Raw genomic sequence first — 26,442 nt, forward strand, 5'->3', positions numbered from 1 at the left:
CAGAGCCTAGAACATTTCATGAATCTGACTCGACTTCTCTTAGGAATTCACTTAGGAAGAAATTTAAGAAGACAACTTACGAATTTATTGCTGAATGAGGCCCTATGATCTCAGTCCATGCCCATCCATCTACAAGGGACAAGTGACACACATTTATAGACATGTTTTCTTGTGCGTAACCAAACATTAATTAACCACTTTCAACCTGGGTTGGCCATGTACCACTTTGAAACATTTCTTTAACTCATCAAGACCTGAGGCCGATTCTACAAATACCTTCTAAACCAGTAGTTCTTTCAAGATTTTGAAAAAATGTTTGTGATCTTGTACATCTGCTATTTTTGAATAGCCAATGCAAAAATCAAAAATGACAAAGAGGTTTTCCCGGTTTTAATGGGTTAAAATGGTGAAAAATGGCAGATCTACAAGCTCAGAACATATCGCATCTCAACGCGTTGTGAGCTTTCAGATTGCCTATTTCTCACCCGTTTGAAATAGGGTTTAAGACGCAGAGGCGTCATTTCAGAAAAAAGGGACCACTTAAACTTTAAGTGGTCCCTTTTTTCTGAAATGACGCCTCTGCTCTGATGGGTACGTGTGTGTGTGTGTGTGTGTGTGTGTGTGTGTGTGTGTGTGTGTGTGTGTGTGTGTGTGTGTGTGTGTGTGTGTGTGTGTGTGTGTGTGTGTGTGTGTGTGTGTGAGCGAGCGAGCGAGCGTGCGTGCGTGCGTGTGTGTGCGTGTATGTGTGTGTGTGAGAGAGAGAGAGAGAGAGTGTGTGAGTGCGTGCATGCGTACGTGGGCATGGGGATAATATCAAAAGAGATGTTTTTAAAAAGCTGCCATTTCACGCTCTGCCGCAGCTCTTAACCATCTATTTTACTGTCATGAGTGACATGTGACTGACATGTTCTTTATTCATGAAATGACAATACGTGGCAGGGTATAAAAAGGGCTTACAACATTGTGTGAGTGGGTGGGAGGGGACACAGAGCTCCTCCTATTGATTTAAATTTGTATAGTCGCTTTCAGGGCAAACATTTGCAGTTTCCAAGTGCACAGAAACGCATGCTCACCAGCACTCTCTCAACTGTATGAACAAAAGTGTAATGATGTTAGTCTAAGACTAATGCAAAGCTTTGGTTTGCTGGTATATTTGACTTCGCTGTCTACTTGATCACACCACTACAGTGTCACACAAAAGTATCAAAAGTAGCAGATCTGCAAGCTCGAAACGCGGCACGAAGCGGCACGTTTTGAGCTTGTAGATCGGCTTCTTTTGGTATTTTTTAATTTGAATCCTGGAAAGCATCAGTTTTGGACATATGAGGTTTCCACCCGACAGAGACGATATAATGTATTAGTCTCCTTTTCGGCAGACAGACAGAGGTGGGAGGACGGACGGACGGACGGACGGACTCGCAAACTCTCTTCTAGGCAGCTCGCCCCCTATAGGGACCACATTAAAATAAAGCAAAAGTATATTGCCATATAAAGCAGAAGACCGGAACATCAAAGCTTTATGATGAAGCTAAGTTCACTGTGCTGGTCGAAGCAGTGGGTTCGGTAGGAAATCTAACATTGTCCTACACCCGCACAAGAGATGGGACGTGATCCTGCAGAGAAGGAAATCAAATTAAACTGGCTCTAATGAATGGTTTCCTTTTCATGAGTAGCCAGGTAATTCTCATACACTTCTGTCATAATATCCTCTAATCTGGAACCAGTGTCGGTGCTGTCAGAGTGTGTTATGACCGGGCGGATATTAATCATACTGCAGCTGCACATGGATTAGCTTCAGTAAAAGCAATTCCCCCCCTGTCTGCTGCGTTCTTTCTTCCATCTTAATCTAACCCACATCTGAAAGTGAGCGGCACTCCATGAGGATGGCTCCAAAGCCCAGTGCAGTGAATGCTGCAACAGGACGTCACGGTTGAAAGAGATGATTTAATCACATTTCAATAAAATGCTCACTGTATGTGTTTTTGCACACTGCTCACAATAACACAGCTATTCCAGAATGGAGGGACGTCTGAGTGTATAGTGTACTGATGCACATGTTTGTGAAGTGGGGGGCCGTCAGGGGGTGCATGGGGGGGCCAATTGGTAGGGAGAGGGGTACAAAAAAAAGTAAGGGCATGTAAAGGTTTGGGGAAGCCCTGCAGTGCATTGGTTCTCAAAGTGGGATCTGGAGACCCCTTGGGGGTGTACCAGGGGGTCCCCAGCAACATGTGTTAATATAGCGTCACAATAATTGTAACAACTTTAACCTTTTATACTTCTACAAGCTCATAGCGCGGAACCGAGTGCCGCGCTATGAGCTTGCAGATCTGCTATTTCTGAAAAATCCTGGCACAAAATATATTTAAGACAGGGGGTCCGCAGCCCAAAAAAACCCTACATTTTTGGGGGTCCTTGACATGAAAAGGTTTGAGAACTACTGCTGTAGTGTACAGATAGGTGCTCATGGACAACTATACTCAGTGGTTCTCATACTATGTGGCCGGGGGACTGAAGGACCCCTGGGGGTGACCCGGACCCCACTTTGAGAACCAGTGAACTACTGTATGTTTTGTCCCCTCGCCCTGGAGGCCTACACACACCATTAGAGGAGAGAGAGATAGAGGAGAGAGAGGGAGTCTGGAGAGGAGGGAGAGAGGAGGAGAGAAAGAGAAAAAACAAGGCAGAATGGACCGGACGTCCGCAAAAATGGACGGACGGATCAACCGTCCGTCCCTCAGGGCCACAGTAGGAACAAGCTCTAAAAGCTTGTCTCCACCCCCCCCCCCCCCCCCACACACACACACACAACCCTCCCCACCCCCAGGAACAAGAGTTGCCATGCCAACTGCTGACACACCAGGTTAACCACTTCATTATTTTCTGTTTTTTCGCGTTGCAAGCTTGTCGATTTGTGCTATTTTCGGCGAAATCTTTCCCCGCGATACGGATGCTGTGGCTGAAGTGGTTAAAGGTCTCTGTTAAAAGCCCGGCGCCATCATCGTCGCTCATTCAGTTGAACTCGCCAGGCGGTTCTTCCCTCTCCCTCTCCTCTCTTTTGGCCTAAATGTATGCTCCGTTGCACAGGCCGGCTATGTTCTCCTTATTATTTCCCCACGATTACTCTCGGAATCTTATCCTATTATCATTATTCTGCATACCTGAGCACCATACCTTTTTTTTTTACCACATATATTTGCAAAATTTGTCCTTTTACAATTATTTGAAAACTTTAGTTACTAGTTACAGATGTACATTATTACATCATAAAACATACATTAACCACTTTAGCCCTATTTTATACCTAGGCTATTTTCAAACATTTTAGTACTTTTACTTTTGGTACTTAAAGTATTTTGATGTCAATACTTTGGTACTTTTACTCAAGTAAATGTTTGTTAACCATCTGACATTGAGGATTTGAGGAGGACAATATTCACCCCCTAAAGGCAGCACCCATAAGCTAATCTTCATAACATTTGGGCGTGCGACACCGGCGCGCAACCAAGCGTATGCATCGAGGGCTTTTTCTTCTCCCTCCCTGCTGTGTTCCTCCTCTCGCTTCCCTGGACTGTGCCCCCCCCCCCCCCCCCCGCAGGCTGCTTCATATTCATCACACTGTGTTTTAGACCAGAGTGAGTCCAGGGTCACCGCAGGATAAAGTGGGCAGTGGGTGGAAGAAGTACTCAAGATATTTTACTTAAGTAAAAAGTAGCAATACCACAATAAAAAAAAATCCTCCGTTACCAAAAGGCATGTGTTTCAAATGTTACTTGAGTAAAAAGTACAAAGGTATTGGCTTCAAAATATACTTAAAGTACCAAATGTAAAAGTACTAAAATATTTGAAAATAGCCGATGTATAAAATAGGGCTAAAGTGGTTAATGTATGTTTTATAATATAATAAAAGTCAATGTCATTTTCCGAGAGCCATAACTTTTTGTGTGTGTGTGTGTGTGTGTGTGTGTGTGTGTGTGTGTGTGTGTGTGTGTGCGTGTGCGTGTGCGTGTGTCACACCTGGGTACGGAATGCAGCTTTGATACAAATGTTCACCCAGCAACAGAGCTTTGTGTTTGTGGTGATTATTACTGACAATGATCCTACCTGGATGTTGTCAAAAGATGCTTTGTTGGTGACATCGTATAGCAGCAGTAGAGCTAAGAAAAGAAGAGGAAAAACAAAGACATTGAGAGAAAAGCATTACATATTATTACCATGTAGCAGTAGTGGCTCAGAGGCTCTGCCTGATGAGATAAAAAACACTAATATCTCTCCCAGTCGACGGAGAATTCCCTTTAGTCTATATTGGTTATAAGATGTTGGCTTTCCTCACCACAGACCGGGGTTTAAATCCCGGGCGTTACTATTATGCAATTCTTGAAAACCCTTGACAGTGATTTGCTCCCATTGTCAGTCATCAACTCTCGTTTATGCATTCCGAGTTAATGTGAAAACTGTTTTGGTAAATGGGTCTGCATTTATACAGTATAGGGCTTTTTTTTTTAATTCCAAAGCACTTCACAATATGCGTTGCATTTCATACCCATTCACACACCAGTCAGTCGTGCGACGCTCCAACTTGCACTCACTTGCGCACGAATACGCTTGCTACCAGATTGTGCCCCATCGTTTCATGCTCACACTCTCTCCTACACAACACACAATGAAGCATGTTAACCCATTAAGACCTGAGGCCGATTCTACAAAATGTTTTCTAAATCCCGACAGTTTTTTATTTAAACATAAAAAAATATGAACATATGTAAAATATAAAAAATAAAAAATATAGAAGTTTGTTATATGTTGGTATATGTATTTGTCTTGAAAAATTCAATAAAAACATTTGAATAAAATGTATAAGAAAAATATAAAAAACATTTAAAGATATGTTGTTCCAGAGATCCCCAGAAGCAAAGATTTGAGTTACAAATGTTCGCTTTAAAAATCTTTCTAAAAAAAAAAATCTCGATTTTTCTAAAATAGCAGATCTAGAAGCTCGTAGCGCGGCACTCAGTGCAGCGCTACGAGCTTGTAGATCTGCTATTTTTCAATAGCCAAAGTGTAAAATAATGCTTTCAACATTCAGTTTCTTGCTCACAGACGTTGACGTGACGCCAGGAGGAGCAGAGATTGAACCGGAAACCGTCTGATTCCCAGACTGCTCTATACATCAGTGGTTTTGTGCCAGGGACCCCCATAAGAGAAGAGAATTTTCATGGCTATAGCTGTGATTCTCAACCATTTTCATTTCAAGGACCCCCAGTTTGATACCGTTTTGATCTCCGGGACCCCCAATCTACACTGTAGTACCATCAGTGTTAGTTTAACACTGACGGACCCTAACGGGTCCATTAGGTTCCATTCGTACGCTCTCAGAGTTACAGACACATAAAGGTATACATTTGGCTCCTACAGTAACTATCAATCATTTGAATGGGGACCCCCTGGAACCCCCTCAAGGACCCCGGACCGCACTTTGAGAACCACTGCTCTTCATCCTGAGACATTGACCACCCTGTGGAAATAAAAGGATCCATTTATTGCTGGTCTGCTGTCTTCTCTCTTGGCCTGATAGGGCCCTGCTGAAATCACTGCAGCCTGAGCTCATTAAAAAAAATAGCACCCTGTGTGAAGGAAGCGGTGCCTTTGATGAGTGGCCTCCTGGTGGCGCTATAATAGGGCGGGGCGGGGCTTCAGCAATTAATGCTCGTCCCTAGTGGTGGTGTAAGTCCACAAACCAAATTCGGACTTGGTGGCATGCTGCTAACTGGAGTTATGGCTGTTTGTAGCCCAGCCAATGGCAATACAGAGGGGGCGGGGCTTCAGCAATTAAAGCTTGTCCCTATTGGTGGTCAAAGTTCACGTGGTAAATGTGTATTTGGTAGCATGCTGCAAAGTGGACTTATGGCTGTTTAAAGCCCAGCCAATAGGAAGACAGAGGGGGCGGGGCTTGCTACATTTCAGTTCGTCCCTATTGGTGGTCTGAGTCCACGTACCAAATTTGTACTCAGTAGCATGCTGTGAACTGGAGTTATGGCTGTTTAAAGCCCAGCCAATGGGAAGACAGAGGGGGCGGGGCTTATGTAATTACAGTTGGTCCCTATTGGTGGTATTAGTTGGACTTGGTGGCATATGCTGCAAACTGGAGTTATAGCTGTTTAAAGCCAGTGGCCTCCTGGTGGCGCTATAATAGGGCGGGGCGGGGCTTCAGCAATCAATGCTCGTCCCTATTGGTGGTCTAAGTCCACATACCAAATTTGGACTTGCTGGCATGCTGCGAACTGGAGTTATAGCTGTGTAAAGCGCTGTTTAAAGCCAGTGGCCTCCTGGTGGCGCTATAATAGGGCGGGGCGGGGCTTCAGCAATCAATGCTCGTCCCAATTGGTGGTGTAAGTCCACATACCAAATGTGGACTTGCTGCCATGCGCACTGCAGTTATAGCTGTGTAAAGTGCTGTTTAAAGCCAGTGGCCTCCTGGTGGCGCTATAATAGGGCGGGGCGGGGCTTCAGCAATCAATGCTCGTCCCAATTGGTGGTGTAAGTACACATACCAAATTTGGACTTGCTGGCATGCTGCGAACTGGAGTTATAGCTGTTTAAAGCCCGTGCTCAAACGGACATCCGGGCTCAAACGGACATACGGAGGGACATAGTCAAGTGTAGTGGCCTCCTGGTGGCGCTATAATAGGGCGGGGCGGGGCTTCAGCAATCAATGCTCGTCCCTATTGGTGGTCTAAGTCCACATACCAAATTTGGACTTGCTGGCATGCGAACTGGAGTTATAGCTGTGTAAAGCGTCCGGGCTCAAACGGACATACGGACGGACATAGTCAGGTGTAGGCGGCTGGCACCGCTAAAAATACCTTGGTGTTAGTATCCTTAGAAGGCCTGATCAGTGTAACAGAGCAGAAGCAATCATCTTTCCAAATTAAGGAACACAGAAGATACTGCTTCTGTGTTCAAATGCAAACACCGGCTGCTCTTTCTTTTAGTCCATAACGAATGTTCACAATACTTTTGAACATGTTGCTAACGAATGCCACCGTCAGACTGTATCGCTAATGTATGTATCTTAAAGGTCTTATCTTATATCAAGACAGGAGAGATCATAATAAACGGCTGTTGCTGATGGCACAGTGAGTGTGTGTGTGTGTGTGTGTGTGTGTGTGTGTGTGTGTGTGTGTGTGTGTGTGTGTGTGTGTGTGTGTGTGTGTGTGTGTGTGTGTACAGTATGTGTGTATATTTGTCTGTTTATAAGTGAAATTCCACTGCAGTGGAACATTAAATCATTGGTCAGATCGAGGCATAACTGCTCAAGTCTCCCTGCGTGACCAAAGCCACCTCTGCACAGAAGCAGTGGCAGCGTTTAATTATTAAGACGAGGCATTACATTTACAGGCCTGCATACAAAACATGTTTGTGGAGAAACCCACTGATTTCTTTGTTCAGTTATCTTTGATCCGACGCCGGGCCCTTTGGTTTTACTACTTTACTACTAGTACTTAAAGCAGTAGGTATTCTACCTACTGCTTTAAGTACTATGGAGCATTGGTTCTCAAAGTGAGCTCAAGGGACCCTCAAGGGGGTTCCCAGGAGTCCCCAGCATTTATCCCTATTGTATATCAGAAAATATTTTGACTTAACTTGAAAAGTTGGTAAAATGTGGAATTGTATACAATAAGAAAATATATAATCTCCTCTCATGTGGGGCCCTGGCACAAAATCCTTTCAAATGGGGGTCTGTGGCCAAATACATATCAATTTGGGGGTCCTTCACCCGCAAATGTTTCAGAACCACCAGGGGCGGCGATTTATGTCCGCGATATTATGTCCGCGCTATAGACGGATTTCCGCGCGACGTCATCACAGAGCAGAATGCGCAATCTGCGCATGCTCGGGGGAAACGAATTGTTGCGCCGTTCACTCTGTTGTTATGTTCGGGAGTTAGCTAGCCATAATTCTGCTATTATAGGCATAATAGGCATAATGCTGCTATTATATACAAACAGATCCAACTTCCAACAAATCATTTTTATTGAGTAAACAAGGTATTACAAACTGCATAATTTAATCTACTTTCATTAAACCCGGTGAAGATCATTTCTTTTATGAATGGACATTTGACCAGAGCTGCTGCGGGTAATGGCGCCCTCTATAGGCTTAGTTGGCTTACCCCCTCCTCTGCGCGGTCATATCCTCTCAATGTTTACAAACATGAAACCCGTCTATTGGGTATGCCCGGCCAGTGAAAATTTGCGGTTATTTTCCGGGTTTGTTACCTTTTTGGGGGAGTTCTCTTACTTTAATGCGGTTAATTTGGTTAATTTGGTACATAAAATGTACTCCATGAAGTACATTTTTTCTTTTTCTTTTTTTGTGATGAGTTTGTGATGGGTGCTCGTCATGTCCCCTGGGTGCTTTAGCCCCCGAGGCACCCACAGTATCGGCGCCCTTGAGAACCACCATAGAGTAGGTTTAGGTTGTATTACAGTATGTCTTCTGGATTGACAATAACCTCAGTTGACTCTGAAGGAACTTTTCAAAAAGAATGCCACAGAGACCCAGAGTGGAGTTTCCCTTTAAGGCAGCTCAGCGTGGAATCAATGCAGCAAAAAAAAAGAAAGAAAATCATTACATAAGAGTGATAATCATTCTCTTATCGGTAATGATCACCTGCAGATGTTGTTGTGTGCATCTGCAGCTGACAATTTTTCCAAATCGCTGTATTAATAGACTCATAATCTAAAAACCTCGCTGGAGGCATGCGACTGGCTCCTTAGGGACAACAACGTGCGGAAGTGGAGGGTAGAATATGGTCGCGGCATACGTGAAACAGAATGGGAAAGTGAGAGAGAACAGAAATGGATACGAACAGCAACAAAGATACTGATATGAAATGGGAGAGCCGTAGGGGAGGGAAGGGGGAGAAATGAAAATGGAGACCCAATGTAGACGTGTGTGTAAGGACAGTAGAACGACAAAGAACAATGACACAATCAAAATAACCCATTAAGACCTGAAGCCGATTCTACAAATGTTCGATTCTAAATCCCAACAGTTTTCTAAAAAAAAAAACGTATGTTTCTATATCAGTGGTTCTCAAACTTTTTCATAATTGTTAAGGACCCCCAAAATTATATGTATTTGGCCGCGGACCCCCCAATCTCATAACATTTCTTTCCAGGGACCCCCAGAAGCAAAGATTTGAGTTACAAATGTTCACTTTAAAATATATATATACAAAGATTTGCACACATTTTCACGATTTCAAAAAAAATTTGCAGATATACAAGCTCATAGCGCGGCACTCGGTGCCGCGCTATGAGCTTGTATATCTGCTATTTTTGAATAGCCAAAGTGTAAAATAATCAAAAAATTACACAGATGCGTCCCAGGTCTTAATGGGATAATAAGGTTTAATTGATACTTTGTTATACCCCCATGTGATGATACTGTATGTGATCATATAATCTTTACACAAATAAACACTCTAATCATCCCTCTCCGAGTGCCAGAGCACATCCGATCCGAGTCCCTCCACCCTCCCACGCTGATCAGCTGTGGATAGTGATAGAGGGTCCATCTCTGTCCACAGAATAACAATGCTCGGCTCAATTTATCATTCTTCATTGTGTGTTGTGTAGGCAGTGGTGGAAAAAGTACTTAACTTCTTTACTTAAGTAAAAGTACCAATACTGCAATGTAGAAATGCTCTGTTACATGTAAAATTCCAGAATTCAAAATCTACTTGAGTAAAAGTACAAAAGTATTGGCATCAAAATGTACTTAAAGTACCAAAAGTAAAAGTACTAAAGTGTTTGAAAATAGCAGATCTACAAGCTCACAACGCGTTGCGATGCGACGCGTTGTGAGCTTGTAGATCGGCTATTTTCAAATAGCCTAGGTATAAAATAGGGCTAAAGTGGTTAATGTATGTTTCATAATATCATCATTTATATCTGAAAAGTAACTAGCACCTAAGGTTTTCAAATAATTGTAGTGGAGTAAAAGTACAATATTTGCCTCTGAGATGTAGTGGGGTAGAAATTAAGGTACTAAAAATTGGAAATACTCAAGTAAAGTAAAAATACCTAAAGATTGTACTTACGTACATTACTTAAGTAAATGTACTAAGTTACTTTCCACCACTGTGTGTAGGAGAGAGTGTGAGCATGAAACGGTGGGGCGCAATCTGGTAGCAAGCGTTATTCGTGCGCAAGTGAGTGCAGTGCACGTGATAATGAGGACGGGAGAGCGAGGGAGAGAGAGAGAGAGAGAGAGCGAGGGAGAGAGAGAGAGAAAGAGAGAGAGAGAGAGAGAGAGAGAGAGAGAGGTGACGAGAGACAGGGAGAGAGAGATGACGAGAGACAGGGAGAGAGAGATACAAGTGAGAGAGAACTTGTGTATGCTCGCGGTGTTCTCTGTACTGCAATGCTTTTGTTGTTGGTGCTGATAGAGTGGCCTCGGATGAGTACGTGGACAAAATGGTGGACGTGCGTAAGTGTGTTAGTCCCTTCTTCCTCTGGTTAGCCTCGGGACATGTTCTCCCTCTATTTCCCATCACTCATCTCTCCTCGGTCATATACATGAATAGCTGTTCCGTCTTCACGTACGGTTGAAAAATGACCACAAAGAAGAAAAGAAAATGCTCTTTAGTTGATGGTCACGTCATCTTTTCATCAAAGTGCAGCGATGCCCAGCGGCAAGAGGCGTTTCATGGGAGCAGTTTGTTGCCGGCTGAAGTTCAATGGAGCTTAATGCAGGCAGCAGCAACCACTGGGACTTAACCCGGAACATACTTCAATTGATGTAGAACAACCTTTTCCCCAATCAGGGACCACTTGAGCATTTTGAAAACGTTTGCGACCCCTCCCATCTGACCACTTAATGCTACTTACGAAAACAATTAAAACATGCATTTATTTTTCTCTCCGTTTTTCTCCCTCTCCCTCTCCACACCACTCGTCTTTCTTTGGAGACACATGATGCCGTCAGCATTTTGTTTTAATACTTATTCATAGGATTAATGAAACATAAAAAAAAACACATTTTAACTAGAAATACTGCAGATGTATGCTGTTGTGTATTAACTACACACAGTTATTGTTGTTGGCTATTTGTGTAAGTAGTCTCTGTTCCTTTAAGTGCTGGGCTGGGGGGGAGTGTCTACTTTGAGTGTGCTGCCTGTATACAGTAGGATGGAGCTCCTATCTGTAACGTTACCAGTTGAACAGTAAAGACAAACTTACCTTACCACTGCCTGGTTATTTGGTTCTCACAGACATTATACTGGCGACGAGGCGGATATTTTTTGTACTGACAGAAGAATGAGCCCGCTGTTTTTTGTGTTTTGTTTTGCAATGAGCAAGTCAGACAACTTGCATGAAGGCTAACTAGGCTAACTAGCATCACAACAGAAGAGGATCTGCTGGGGGTGCACAAGGCATTTGAAGAGTGAGAACAAAGTATCAAGACTTTGAAGTTTGGATCTTTCTGGAGCAAAGCACAAAGACAATGGCTTCCTTGGGACGCATTGAAGAATTCTCAGGTGATAATAACAACTCATGGGAGGAGTATGCAGAGAGACTGGAATGTTTTTTTGATGCAAATGACATTGATGGGGAGGAAAAAAAACGTTCAATATTGCTCAGTGTTTGTGGGGCTGCTACATATTCCACTTTGCGCTCATTGGTGGCCCCTCTCAAGCCTAAAGAAGTGGCCTATGCTGACCTGCTGAAAACCCTGAATGAACATTTTAGTCCAACACCTTCTGAGATTGTGCAGCGCTTTCATTTCCACAACTGTAAGCAGAAGCCTGGACAGTCAATAACCGCTTATATTGGAGAGCTGAGAAAATTATCTGTGCACTGTAAATTTGGAGATCAACTGACAAATATGCTCCGTGATCGTATTGTTTGTGGGGTGATAGATGAGTCCTTACAGAGGCAGCTGTTAGCAGAAAAGGACTTGACGTTTCAAATGGCTGAGCAGAAAGCTTTAGTGGCAGAGACTGCTTTGAAGAATGCACGCGCGTTGCGCACAGAGTCAGCACTACCACAGGGCCTCGAGGAGGTACACAAGACAAGTCACACAGCAGGTAAAGAGAGGAAGGTCGAAGCGGACACAGAGAGGAAATGTTTCCGTTGTGGTGGTCTGCATATTCCTGCCACATGCAAGTTCATCTCAGCTGTTTGCCACTACTGCAAGAAAAAAGGCCATATCGCTCGCGTCTGCATGAAGAAAAGTCAACAGGGGGCTGCTGCAAACACTATTCTAGAACAGCACACACATGCCATGTCACTAGAGGACAATGATGAATACATGGTGAACTGCATGCAGACTGGACCACTGTCTGAAGATCAAGAGCCTTTCATGGCCAAGGTACTGTTGAACAAGGCTCCATTGTGCATGGAAGTTGATTCAGGATCGGGGAAGTCACTGATAAGTCAGGAAACTTACAATAAGCTCTGGCCAGAGGAGCCTCCAAAAATCCACCGGGTCAACAATGTGCTACGTCAGTGGTCCCAGGCCAGGCTCCAGGTGCTGGGCAAAATCTTTGTGAGTGTTGAATATTTGGCATTCAAAAAAACACTCCCACTGTTTGTGGTGGAGGGGCAGGGCGTCAGTCTGTTGGGCAGGAATTGGTTCAATGCCCTAGGTATTCAAATGTGTGGGGTACATAGAGTGCGGGACAGCCTGCCTTGGGTAGAACATTATGAAGAGGTGTTTGGGGAATTAGAGGCCTGCCGCGGGCCACTCGTTTCCATTGAAGTGGACCCTGATGTTTCCCCCAAATTTTTCAAATCGCGACCTGTGCCTTTTGCTTTGCGTAAAAGGGTGGATGAGGCCTTGGATCACCGGCTTCGAATGCTATCAATGCATTGAATGGGAGATTATCACGTTTTATCAGACCATTGAATGGGCGAAGTAGGCGAACTACCGTCTACCCCGCGATTTGTCAGACCATTCATTGGGCGTAATCAGGAGCTACTGACCTACCGACGGAGGCGGAGCAGTCCCCACAACAATATTTACGATTCTGTCCATATCGGTACATAACTCGAACGGCGCTGAGTAGGCACAGGCGAGGGTCGCACCGCTCCGGACGGCAACTCAGTCGCCTTAGCTCCTTCGGTGGCCCGTCGCGGGGCTCCACCTCGCCTGAGACTGCGCGCCTCCGTCATGGTCCGAAACCGAAACAACCAAAACCAAAACCGAAACTAAAGTATTTAAGTCATCTCCGTCGGTAGGTCAGTAGCTCCTGATTACGCCCACTGAATGGTCTGATAAATCGCGGGGTAGACGGTAGGTCGCCTACTTCGCCCATTCAATGGTCTGATAGAACGTGATAATCTCCCATTCTATGCATTGATAGCATCCGAATCAGGTGCATGCTTGGATAAGCTGGTGGACCAAGGAGTCCTCATTCCTGTGAAGAGCTCCAAGTGGGCCACCCCCATTGTGCCCATTTCAAAAAAAGATGGAACCATTCGAATCTGCGGAGATTACAAAGGCACCGTGAACACAGCTGTCGCACCCGATGTGTATCCTTTGCCTACTGTGTCAGAGGTGTTTTCAACACTGGCAGGGGGGACTGTGTTTACCACTTTAGATCTCAAACAAGCATACCAACAACTGGTACTGGATGAAGAATCAGCAGAGCTGCTAACACTCAATACTCACAGGGGACTTTTCCGTCCTACAAGGTTGCAGTTTGGAGTGTCAACTGCTGTTTCCATTTTTCAAAGGTTCATGGACACTCTGCTGGCAGGCATTCCTGGAGTACAGCCGTACTTAGATGATATCCTGATAGCTGGCAAGTCTCAGGAAGACCATGACACACGATTACGGGAAGTGCTGTGCAGATTGTCTGAGATGAAACTGCGCCTTCAGAGAGAGAAATGTGTGTTTGCTGCAAGTGGAGTGCAGTTTTTGGGGTTCAGGGTGGATAAAGATGGGGTGCACCCAACCGCAGAAAAGGTAGAAGCTATCAGAAACGCCCCTACCCCAAAGTCAAAAGTGGAACTTCAGGCATTCTTGGGGCTATTGAATTTCTACAGTTGTTTCCTAAACAACAAGGCTACAATCTTAGAGCCACTACACAGGCTTCTTGATCACAATGCAGCATGGCAGTGGACTGCCATTCATGACAGAGCTTATAACGAGGCTAAGGGGCTGCTGCTGGATGAAGCTGTGTTGGTGCACTATGATGAGAACAAGCCATTGGTTTTAGTGTGTGATGCCTCACCCTATGGCCTGGGGGCTTTACTGAGTCATGTAGACTCTGATGGTAGAGAAGCACCTGTCTGTTTTGCCTCAAGAACACTCACATCAACAGAGCGTAACTATGCCCAAATTGACAAAGAAGCCCTGGCCATTGTATTCGGAGTGAAAAAGTTCAACCAATACTTGTTGGGAAGGAGATTTGCTGTTTACACTGACCACAAACCGTTGCTGGGATTGCTGCATCACTCTAAGCCCATGCCCCAGATGATTTCTCCACGTATGCTAAGATGGAGCCTGATGTTGGGGGCTTATAGTTATGAACTCCACTACAGACCTGGGAAAATGCTAGCTAATGCAGATGCCCCTAACTCATCCAGTGGCTGAAACACCACCACCCCTGGAGGTGTTGCTACTAGAAGAGGTGCCTGAGGGCCCGATACAGGCCCAGCGGATTGGGAATCTCACCCTGAAGGATCCTATTTTGTCACGTGTGCTCCACTGGCTACTGCATGGATGGCCCTCTGAAGTAGTGGAGGAGCACTTTAAGCCTTTTGTTCAGAGACAACATGAACTGTCAGCACACAAGAACTGTGTCCTTTGGGGGAGTCGTGTAGTGATTCCTGGGGCAGCAAAAGCGGAAGTACTGAAAATGTTACATGATGCACATCCTGGAATTGTGCACATGAAGGCCTTAGCAAGAAGTTATGTCTGGTGGCCTGGGATGGATATGGAGATAGAGGAGGTGGTCAGAACCTGTGAGACATGCCAAAAAACGAGACATAGTCCACCCAAAGCCCCTCTTCACCCGTGGGAATGGACTACAAGGAAATGGTCAAGGCTCCATATTGACTTTGCAGGGCCATTTCAAGGAAAGGTTTTTCTGATAGTTGTGGACTCTCATTCTAAGTGGCTGGAAGTGTCGCTTATGAGCTCTATGTCATCCAGTGCAGTGATCAACACATTACGACTGTTGTTCGCGACTCACGGGGTCCCTGAAATTCTGGCGTCGGACAATGGCGCAGCGTTCACTTCAAGTGAGTTCAAGGCATTTGCAAGCAGAAATGGCATTCGCCATGTCACGATGGCACCATATCATCCCTCATCAAATGGGCAGGCTGAGAGGATGGTGCAGACTACAAAAGACGCACTACAAAGGCTGGTGACCGGGGACTGGCAGACACGCCTTGCCAGGTTCCTGTTGGCACAGCACACAACGCCAAACTCAGCAACCGGGAAAAGTCCTGCAGAGATGCTGATGGGCCGGAGGCTGACTATTGCACTGGATCATCTACATCCAGATTTTCACAATGAGATGCGCACAAAGCAAGAGGAGCTGGCTGAGAAGCGCCAGGGCACAGTGCGCCTTTTTCATCAAAAAGACACTGTGTTTGCCCGGAGCTACACAGGAGGAGATAAATGGATGTCAGCAGTGGTGGAGCAGGTCACAGGGCCATTGTCATACACTGTCCAGACTCCAGATGGACAAAGACACAAACGGCATGTGGATCAGCTGCGTGGACGCACACCGAGAAAGCCTGAAGCAGCCGTCCCAGACGGCCCTCAACAAGCTCTGGAGGGTGAAGAGGATGGACCATGTCAACATCCAGAGACAGACAGTCGAGGGGAGGAGTTGCCTATGGAAGCTTCAGCATCAGCTGCAGAGCCTCCACCAGGAACTGTTGGCAGTACCCCAGTAGTGTCAGTGCCACAGCGCCCTAAACGAGCTAAGATCCGTCCTAAACGTTTTGAGTACTGACTGTTGGGGTCTAACTGTGGGGAAGGGGTATTGTGCATTTACTAACACAGTTACTGTTTTTTGACATTTGTTTATTGGGGTCTAACTGGGGTAAAGGGGTGTTGTGTATTAACTACACACAGTTATTGTTGTTGGCTATTTGTGTAAGTAGTCTCTGTTCCTTTAAGTGCTGGGCTGGGGGGGAGTGTCTACTTTGAGTGTGCTGCCTGTATACAGTAGGATGGAGCTCCTATCTGTAACGTTACCAGTTGAACAGTAAAGACAAACTTACCTTACCACTGCCTGGTTATTTGGTTCTCACAGACATTATATATGCCTCCGCCACCTAGTTGTCGTTTACCTCCGTGTCTCCCCAGATATACAGTACATATAGTGTATCGTTGCTGTCAGGTGGAAACCTTGTATGTCCAAAACTGTTCCTTTTTTGTTATTACATCAAAAACATTTTGACATTGTCAAAATAGCCGATCTACAAGCTCACAACGGGTCTCATTGTGTGTGCGTTGTGAGCTTAGAGATCTGCGATTTTCACAACTTTTTTTGCGCGACACTCTGATGAACTAGGGGGGGCATTCATTTAATTTAATGTTCTTAGTTTGCTGGAATCGCCCCAGTTTCCCAACAGCCCGGTATTTCAGTTCAGGATGCAGACATAATCAAGCGTGCCAGGTTCGTACAGTACGTGTGTGCACAGTCGCATCCCACACGCCAACCCAAACCACCAGAGGCACAGACAGAAACTTGGCTTCAGGGCTTCTGAAAAAGCAATCTGCGTTTCTTTTCACGAACTAGATGTCCCAAAATCAAACGTCCCACCTTGTTATTGTCAAAGCGCAAGCATTTCACAATATATCCATCTGCCCCTCCCTGTGATGTGGTGACTGGTGACACCTAGCAGTCTCGCCTCAGCACCCTGCTGGCTTGTCTCATGTTAGAGGAGGATGGCAGTGATTGAGCACGAGCGACTATTCTCTCCATCACCCAGCGCAACGCGCCGACAGGATACACGCCATCCCGCTGCCGCGAAACAGCTGCAGACGCTGTCAAGAAGAGGGTCTGCGCGCGCGTCTGGCAAGTGCAGGCAAGCCATCCGAGGGTGCCTATAGGATAAGGATAATTCCTTTAACAGGTCCGTTCATGAAAGTCCTTGCGGTCTTGTTTCCAATGAGGGCCTGTGAGCAATTAGGGGTTAAGAGTCTTGCTCAGGGACAAATTTCATTTCATCGACACATTTGCTGGCCTGGCCTGGAATCTATACCTGCACATTGGGAGGCTTTAGGGGTTCAGTGTCTTGGTCAGGGACACGTCAACACAATGCCATGCAGGAGGAACCCAGGATCGAACCAGCAACCTTCTAATTGAACTGAGCCACTTTAACTAAATTAACACTGATATAAAAAATTAAATAACAAGCCAGAGTGAGCAGGCACACACACATACATTAAATGGGTAAATACTGACCAAAAGACCACGTATTTCTCATTCTACCCCCAACGCACACACACACGCACGCACGCACGCACGCACGCACGCACGCACGCACGCACGCACGCACGCACGCACGCACGCACGCACGCACACACACACACACACACACACACACACACACACACACACACACACACACACACACACACACACACACACACACACACCTATCCCACTGTTATGAGTAATTCCGGATTTACAGGTGTGTTATTGCCTTAACTCCAGACAGCATGAGTTGAGGCCAGGGCTCCATGAGGGCCAGTCCGTGTGGAAGCATAGCTGATATAGTCAACACCTAGACATTAAAACGGTGACTTATGATCAGCATAGCCATTTTCTTTTCATCGCAGAGCAGTGAGTATACACTTAAGCGCCTCCATACTCGATTTCAGTAGTGGCTTTATGGGCGAAAAGACAAATGCACTGTATATTATACCTTTTATTGTGTCATCTGTGCCTCTCACGCAACCACTCAACACATCAGAAATTATGGTTATCCATGCCTAAAATGAAACAGGGAACATGCAAGGGAACATTTGACGTATACTTCTATGAGGCTGTTCACACTTGAATCCAATGCATGTGCAACAAAGGGACAAAAAAACAAAGGCATACAATGAATGATGATGTACCTTGACATGTGTACATGGTCCAATTTAAAGTAATGCTTATCTGCATAGTGCATGTTTCATGGAAGACATGGAATGCCTTTTAACACATTAACCGCCAAGAACGTACTGTAGTCCTACGGTCCATTAAATCCAACTGTTAAGCGCCGAGACCGTAGCCCTACGGTCCGGGTGCTTTTTCCTTTTTTTCGATTTTTTTATTTTTCTTTCCAATTTTCGACACGGACCATTTTCAGTGTAACACCACCGGAAACGGAACTATTTGCGATCCGGTTTTGCCGTTCCCGTCGGCCTCCATTCTAAAGCGCACACTAAAACTCCATTTTCTCCCTTGTAGTTTTTTCTCCTCGGTCATCACTGTTTAACATAAACCGTTCTAACTACAACATGGCGGCTCCGTTTGACACGTGGTCTGCACTGGTAGACACAGGGACATCTGCACGATGTCTACAAACAGTGCATCGCGCATTCTTAAGGATTTTAACGGGGTCTATGGCGACGTGAAAAAAACAAAAAACAACAATAAAACCTTGGCACTGGTGAGTACATTATGAGATTAACCTCTGGCGGTGGATGTGTTAATGTGGAAGACAGCGCTTCTGTGTGTACACGGGGGTCTGTGTGTGTGTGTGTGTGTGTGTGTGTGTCTCTCACCATGGGCGTCACGGTAGTAGGCGTGAGTAACACTACGGAAGCGCTCCTGTCCAGCCGTGTCCCAGATCTGCACAGAAGGCCAGAAGAAAGATACTGTCTTAATAGAGTAGTGCACTTTCCTATCTTTTGTGTTAAAGGAGCACTTCACCCATTTTCAACCTATCTCTGTATCTCAGAGGAGCACTGTGGACAGTTCAGACACCTACCTACCAGTGACATCATCGGTAGGCAGCTTTGGTCACTCATTTCAAACGAGACACTAACTTGCCAGGAAGAGAAAAGCTGTAGTTTCTATTAGCTTGGAATCCCCATCGATGATGTCATTGGTAGGCAGGTAGATGAAAAATAGGTGAAGTGCTCCTTCAACACAATCATTCATTTAATTTCCTATATTAAAATCGTCTAATGGGCCGGCCTGCATGCAGGCAGGCGGACTTCATCAGGATATGAGCATGAAAGGGACAAGGACAGAAAACAGACATCTCCATATATGGGCACAAAAGGGACACAGACACATATATATATATATATATATGCTAGAAGTTCGGGCCGCTACGCGGCCCAAACGTCTAGCGTGACGCGTCGTTCACTTTGCAGTGCCACCTTACAGGCACCTCACAGTGTGAGAGAGAGTTTTGTGCTCTCCTACCCACTTCAGAAAGAGGTGACGTGCATCACCTCTCCAATGACCAAAACCCACTATGGAAGCCGTCGAACTGGTGCGATCTGACGGCATCCTAGAATTTATAGGTAGGATGTGATGTCATGCGTGATGTCATGCTGTCGTGAGATTACGTCACACTGGCGTTGTGTCCATATTCGGAGTGATGCAACGTACATACAACGTTACAACGTACATACTGACAACCGACATGGCGCAGGATTCAAATTGTATATATAGATATATATATATATATATATATATATATATATATATATATATACATATTTTAGACCACACTCTTCTCACTCTCTAACCAGGCTATTTTCGCTACTTTAATGCAACAGCCTTGCCTTGCATGGCAAAGTAAAGCATTCATTTACCAAACAAAAAAAAAAGGTTTCTGCCTGACAGCGACGATATATAGGACACTGGATATAAAGAAACCTAGAAATGTTGTGCACACCCTGTGACTTGAAATGAGAGCTGACTCTGCAGAGTGTTTCACATTCTCAGCGCCTGTGTCCTTAATGTTTTCCCCATCTCGCCGTAGGCCAGTGGGTACACAATCTTAAATATGAATATTATATCAGTCAGCTCAGCTGCGGTCAATCACTCTTTGAATCAACACTTCAACGCACAGTGGAACGCACATTAAAGCCTTCTCTCCCGTCAGAGAGAGCGAGCGAGCGCGAGAGAGCTGACTGCACTAGCTTTTGGGTTAGAATTGCCATGAGACCTCACCTGTCTATATGAAACGTGTCAACTCTCTCTCTCTCTCTCTCTCTGGTGCATCAGCCTCTCTCTCTCTCTCTCTCTCTCCTCTCTCTCTCTCTCTCTCTCTCTCTCTCTCTCTCTCTCTCTCTCTCTCTCTCTCTCTCTCTCTCTCTCTCTCTCTCTCAGCTTTGATGTCAGTTCTTCTTCCTGACTCTCCCTCAGAACCCCCCCCCCCCTACTGCCCAAACGAGGACCCCTGTGGCAGTAATGAGGAATGGCATTTAAAGGAGAGGAAACATATCTCTCCCCCATTTGTTCTCTGCATGTCGCGCCACACATTGACTATACCAATTAAGCCCAAATGAACACGTCACAAGTAGGGCTGTCACAATTCTTACATAATCGCCTGATCACAATGATTTGAGATAATAGCAATTATTATTTGAGAATGGACATAGGCCTATACCCGTAACCCGTTACCGTTGAGAGTGCCCGTTCGACCCGTCCATTCTCGAGGTCCGTGAACTACAGACACATACCCGTACGCCTGATATAAGGCAGGCACTAGGACCACGTGGCCGCTGAAACTCCAGAAGCTGCTCTGAGTCTAATGGTCATTATAATGTCCTCCTGGTGTGAAAGTATGGATGTGTCCATTGTCCAATAATTCGATTTTTTTGGGACACATAATCCATCTATGTGTCCATAAAGTTGTGGCCCTGCGCTGTGGGCCTGTCAAAAAGAAATGGTCCCCCCACCACCTTGGAAATCACAGACACGTCCATGCCATGGCCAGACTCGTATCCATTCATCTGTTGAAAAATAGCGCAAATAGACAATCTACAAGTTTGTAGATCGCCTATTTCCGTATTTATTTTGATTATTGGCGCCGGCCATTGTCAGTCATTTCTTTGCACTTTTGTACATCATCATTGTGTCCTCTGAAAAATATGGAATGAAATCAAGAGTCAAATAAAGCACAATAATTAAGTTCCTCTTTGAAAACCCTCAGAGACAGTAGGGTTGGTTTAGGTTGCCAAGATTAATGATTCACTGGACCTTGGCTCTCTGTAGTCTACTACCCTCACATGAAAGGTTTTCTATGGCCCAATCTAACATTGTCAATAGTAGTTTGAGCATTGCCAGTGTAGAATGGATTATTCGTCTGCCCAGTGCAATTTGTGTTTGGAAAGCCTAAAAGGCAAACAAAAGTCATCTAGATTTATTCCGATGTTCAATGCCAAAACAATGAAATTGTTAATCGCAAATATTACGACAATTAATCTAAAATGTCATAATCGTGACAGCCCTAATCAATGAATTAATCTAAATCAATCAGTTAATCTAAAATGTAATGATTGTAATTTGTGACAGACCTAATCATAAAGAGGAGAAGTCGCTCCACCAACCTCTGTCAGCTCCTAATTAAGTTCATTAGGAACTATTGACATAATTACCAGCTCAGTTAGGCACAAATACACAAACAAACGACAGTGTGACACGCAAGTGGGCCGTGTTGAATGCGGTGTGAGCCGGGGGAGAGAGCATGCGGCCCGAAACGAAGATTGGTCCAGGATCAACAAAGCCTAATTAACTTTTAGGGGCTGCATTGTCTCTAAACAAGAATATTGATCGTCGTTACAGAATAATAAAGCGGACATAGGAGCAGCACTTCATCTAGTGTGATTGGATAGGTAAGTCAGACTAGGCTACAATTCAAGGGTTCTCAAACTTTTTAATTTCAAGGACCCTCAGACTGGTACGCATTATCCCCATAACTCTGAGAGAGTCCAATGTGTACACTGTCAGAGTTACAAACCGGTAAGGGTCCATTTGGTTTCTAACTATCAGTCATTTAGCTGGGGACCCGACCCCTGGGGGTCCCCGGACTGTACTTTTAGAACCATAGGGCAACATTGTGTCCTCTGGGTTTCTGGGGGTTCTTAAGGAGACAGGAGGGATTTGAAAACAGGATCTGAAGGATGGCTTTAGAAGGCATGTGATCTGTCTGATTAGGCCTGGACTTTCCCCTTCTGTTTGCTCTTACAGATAGCATGCCAGCAAGTGAAGCAACGCAATCTTTTGAAAATGATCGACAGGATAAAAAATGATCATAAGATCTCTTACCTGCAGCTTCACCTTGACTTCGTCAATGTTCATGACTTTATTCTAGAAAATGAGAAAACAATGACACAGAACAGAAATGAAGTGCAAGAGAAAACATCAGTGATTCATTCTGGATTAGCAATCCCTGATTCACAATAAAACATCCATTCGGTTCAAAATGACTATATGCATACAGCGAAGTCTGTGCACCTGTGGTGTAAACACTCCTTCGTTTTCACAGATAATTTATACTGATCAGAAACCGACTTTCATCAACACTGCCTGATCACCCACACTCTCTCATCTACCTTCCACACTTTCCACTGCTTCATTGCATCAATATTTCATGTCCCTCCTACAGGGACATTCCCTACCCCCCCCACCCCCTTTACAGTTTCTCAGGGCAGAGGTGGGTCTGCATTGACGGCCTGATACACAGAGGTTAATCTCTCCAGTGGGAATACAACGAACGAGCCCATTCTGTCATCGATTACAGTTCAGCTTGACTGATGACAACGAAACTGGTGGCATGGCCTTATTCTGGATTGTACAGGACGACAGTTTTCCATGTTAGAAAACAAACTGTGTTATTTATCCATTTGTAACTCTGATAGTGTACAAATGTAACCAAATGGACCCTTAACATTTAAGAATACCAGTTTATAGAATAACAAGACCTTTAAGAAACACTTAAAGGGCACAAATACAGATTCAGATGCTTCTACACCGGTGATGTGTCTCTCCTCAGCCATGTATTAACCAGGTACATTTATAAATATCACCTTGACAGCCTAAAGACACAACATTTTTAATATAAACAACAAAAGGATGATTGCACTGACTATACAAACAAATAACTGCGGATATACTGAAACAAAACAGGCCTAATATAGAAATGATAAGAAGTCCAAAAATATATGGAAGGAAATCAGAGCCAAATAAAGCAGTTCCTCTTTGGAAACCCCTCACAAATAGTAGGGTTTCTCTCCCTTCTCCCACCTAGAACTGGCACGTTGAACTGCAACACCACTGGACATTTCAGCCTACAAGAACTCAACTTCCAACTTGAGAAAACGTGCTGCGGGAAGTAGTACAGTACATTAGTGTTGGCTGTGGATAGGCCAATGTTAGCCCTGTTACAGGAGCCTAGTCTCAGAAGGGAGTCCAATAGATTTGTTTGTGGTCTGGAACTATTGACAGAATTGTCGATTGTATGGCCATTATAATATCTGGGCTGTAACTGGGATTTACCGATTAAGACTGGGAATCTGTGTCATTTTAGATTTCTTTGGCTATTCAAAAATAGCAGACATACGAGCTCGTAGCGCGGCACCTGCTTTATCGTGAAAATGTGTGCAAATCTTTGAATATATATATTTTTAAAAGCAAACATTTGTAACTGAAATATTTGCTTCTGGGGGTCCCTGGAGCAAAAATATTTTGAGACGGGGGTCCGCGGCCTAAATACAGTAATTTCGAGGGTCCTTCACATGAAAGATTGGAGAACCACTGAGAGCAACATTAGGATTTAGAAGAATCGGTCTCAAGTCTTAATGGGTTCTATTAGAATTATTGTGGAGTCCAGCCCAGTCTATGACATCAGTACTATGACGTCATATTGATGACATCAGGGTACTGTCTGCACATATGATATTTTATGAACTATCCGACCGACTTCCCACTCCTCTGTGGTACGCACGCCTGGTTCGACTTTGAAGTCGATCGGTCAGACGGTACGTGCATTTATAGACGTATATGTCTATTTAGAATGTTTTTTAGAAGGAAAGCAATGTCCTCTTCACTTTCTCTCTCTGTGTGTGTGTGTGTGTGTGTGTGTGTGTGTGTGTGTGTGTGTGTGTTCATGGGGGAGTCCAACATCACTCTTCACAACAGAGTGAGAGGACCATTACATTTATTGATTCATCAACACAATGCCGCCCTAGCTGGGACACGCTTGTTAAATGGCCGACTGCCCTGCAAACAAGACTAGCATTCGTTCTGAATCGCATCCACCAGGATTGTGCACCTGTGCGTGTGTGAGAGAGAGTAGTACTGTATGCAGTGGTAATTTAGTGAAAAGTACTCAAATGCTTTACTTAAGTAAAATTATCAATACTGCAATGTAGACATACTCTGATACAAGTAGTACGGAATTTAATATTTACATGAGTAAAAGTACAAAAGTATTGGTATCAAAATGTATTTAGGTACCAAATGTAGAAAGTATTCATTATGCAGAATGTCCCATTCCACACGTTTTGAAATGTTTAAAAATCTTTTTAAAATAGCAGATCTACAAGCTCACAATGCGTCGCATCGCGACGCATTGTGAGCTTGTAGATCGGCTATTTTCAAATGGCAGAAATGTATATAGGGCTGAAGTGGGTAATGTATGTTTTGTAATAATAACTAGTAGCTAAAGTTTTCTAATAAGCCAATAATATTAGCCTCTGAGATGTGGAGGAGTAGAAGTAAAAGTACTGAAAATTGGAAATGCTCCAGTAAAGTAAAGAGATTTGGGTAGAGGGAGAAAAGGTTAATTGCACACAACATCCACTTGGCCCTGTTTGCCCCATCTATTCACAGCCTCAACATTTCACCACACACAGTGTCCTGTCTCTCTGCAACTGCTGGAGCATGGCAGATATGAAGTTGTTCCTCTGTGCCCTCCTGCCAATGAAAATACTGATTACTCCACCAGTGTTATGGTGTGTTAGAAGACCTCAAGTGTTCACTCACCCAGAAAAGTGGCTATTGATGGGCTCTCTTGGGGAGGTTCAGCAGACTTATGCTGAAAGATGTGTCAAGTTTATCGCTGAGAGCCGTTGGCAGAAATTAGCCTGATTACATACACAGCCAAGGCCAACTCTCATTTTATCGCGGAGTACATGGCAGCAAAGAAATGACTTTAGCATCTCCTGGGCTGATTTTCATAGGAGTAGTTCACCCAAAACATTACTTATTTTCTATGAATTACACACCCCATGAAGCATTGAATTCATGGAGATTTTCTTTCGTTTTTGTCGCATTTCTAAGCCAATAATTTGATGACCGGCGGAAAGATGCTAATGTATCGCTAGTCTCCTTTGAGTCTCCTACCGGAGAGACCGCCGGTCATACAATTATTGGCTTAGGAAAGCGACAAAATTCAATTAAAAAAAATCCATGAATTCAATACTTCATGAGGTGTGTAATTGATCGAAAATAAGTAATTTTCTGGGTGAACTACTCCGTTTAATATAGCATATGATGACAACATAGTAGGAACAATTCGTCCCATGGCTGAATTGCCAGCTTGAGAACTTGCTGAATTGTGATTCTCTAGCATCATCAAACAGCCCATACTCGAGATTTCTTCTAAAACTGTCTCCTACCTCTTTCCTATGCGCCTTATTGGTCTTCAATTAAAGGCCCCGCAGCTACTATTAAGAGTTTTGATAGTACTGTGATCAATCAATCAGAACACACACCATAGACACTCCTTAACAGCATGAAAGCAAACATTTGTGAAATTAGCACTTCAGTGTTTGTAGTTACACTTTTGCCATGAAAATGGGCTAAGTGAGACCCATAATACCAATACTTATTAAGTAATTATCTTCATTTCTCATGCTGTGTCTAAGACTAGATTCAGACAGAACACGACACCATGTACAGTATATACAACATTGTTACTCACAAATAGCAAATAGCAGCCCCCCCCCTCCCTCCATTATTTCCCCGGAGGTACTACAAGGAGCAATTTGATCCAAATGGTACCTCAGAGGTGCCACAAAATGTTTGCATTTTAATGTATGAAGAGCTTTCAGCGAGAAGAATGTGAAGAGATTTCAGAAGGGCCCTGGGAGTGTTAGACAGCCAATAAAACATTGATATCTGAAGGGACGGACAACTGGAAAAGAGGGAGAAAAAAAGTCAACAGTTTCAACTGTTTATAGAGGAGGTAGCCTATTCACTGCAATAATTACTGCACAGTAAAGAGTTAATTTTACTCAGTGTGTTCGAGTAGAACCATCGTACACTCAAAATTGATAAATTAACATTTTACTGTGTGATGAGAACGAGGCTGGACTTTGTGATTCAGGCTGCATAAGAAATGTTCTACTTGCATGTGCAGATTCACGTGACACTAGGCTGCAAAATAAAATCTGGAGTGTTTTAATTTGGAGGGGGAAAAAACTGACCCGTAAGTAAGGGTCCATTTGGGA

The 26,442-nt window shown here is 44.3% G+C and overlaps 1 protein-coding gene across 1 annotated transcript in view; it reads right to left on the reverse strand.

Annotated features, from left to right (window-relative positions):
• Positions 1 to 26,442, reverse strand: part of LOC311055265 (ras-related protein Rab-26-like) — a gene marked incomplete at both ends in the record, with an annotated part of 85,134 nt that overhangs the window by 24,029 nt on the left and 34,663 nt on the right. The window contains 3 exons of the mRNA XM_084071390.1: positions 4,102 to 4,154; positions 18,751 to 18,817; positions 22,256 to 22,297. Of these exons, the coding sequence (XP_083927516.1) occupies positions 4,102 to 4,154; positions 18,751 to 18,817; positions 22,256 to 22,297 (162 nt within the window). The remainder of the gene's footprint in view (positions 1 to 4,101; positions 4,155 to 18,750; positions 18,818 to 22,255; positions 22,298 to 26,442) is intronic.

Source organism: Gymnoscopelus microlampas (assembly GCF_963454915.1).
Source record: "Gymnoscopelus microlampas genome assembly, chromosome: 11".
Taxonomy (NCBI): domain Eukaryota; kingdom Metazoa; phylum Chordata; class Actinopteri; order Myctophiformes; family Myctophidae; genus Gymnoscopelus; species Gymnoscopelus microlampas.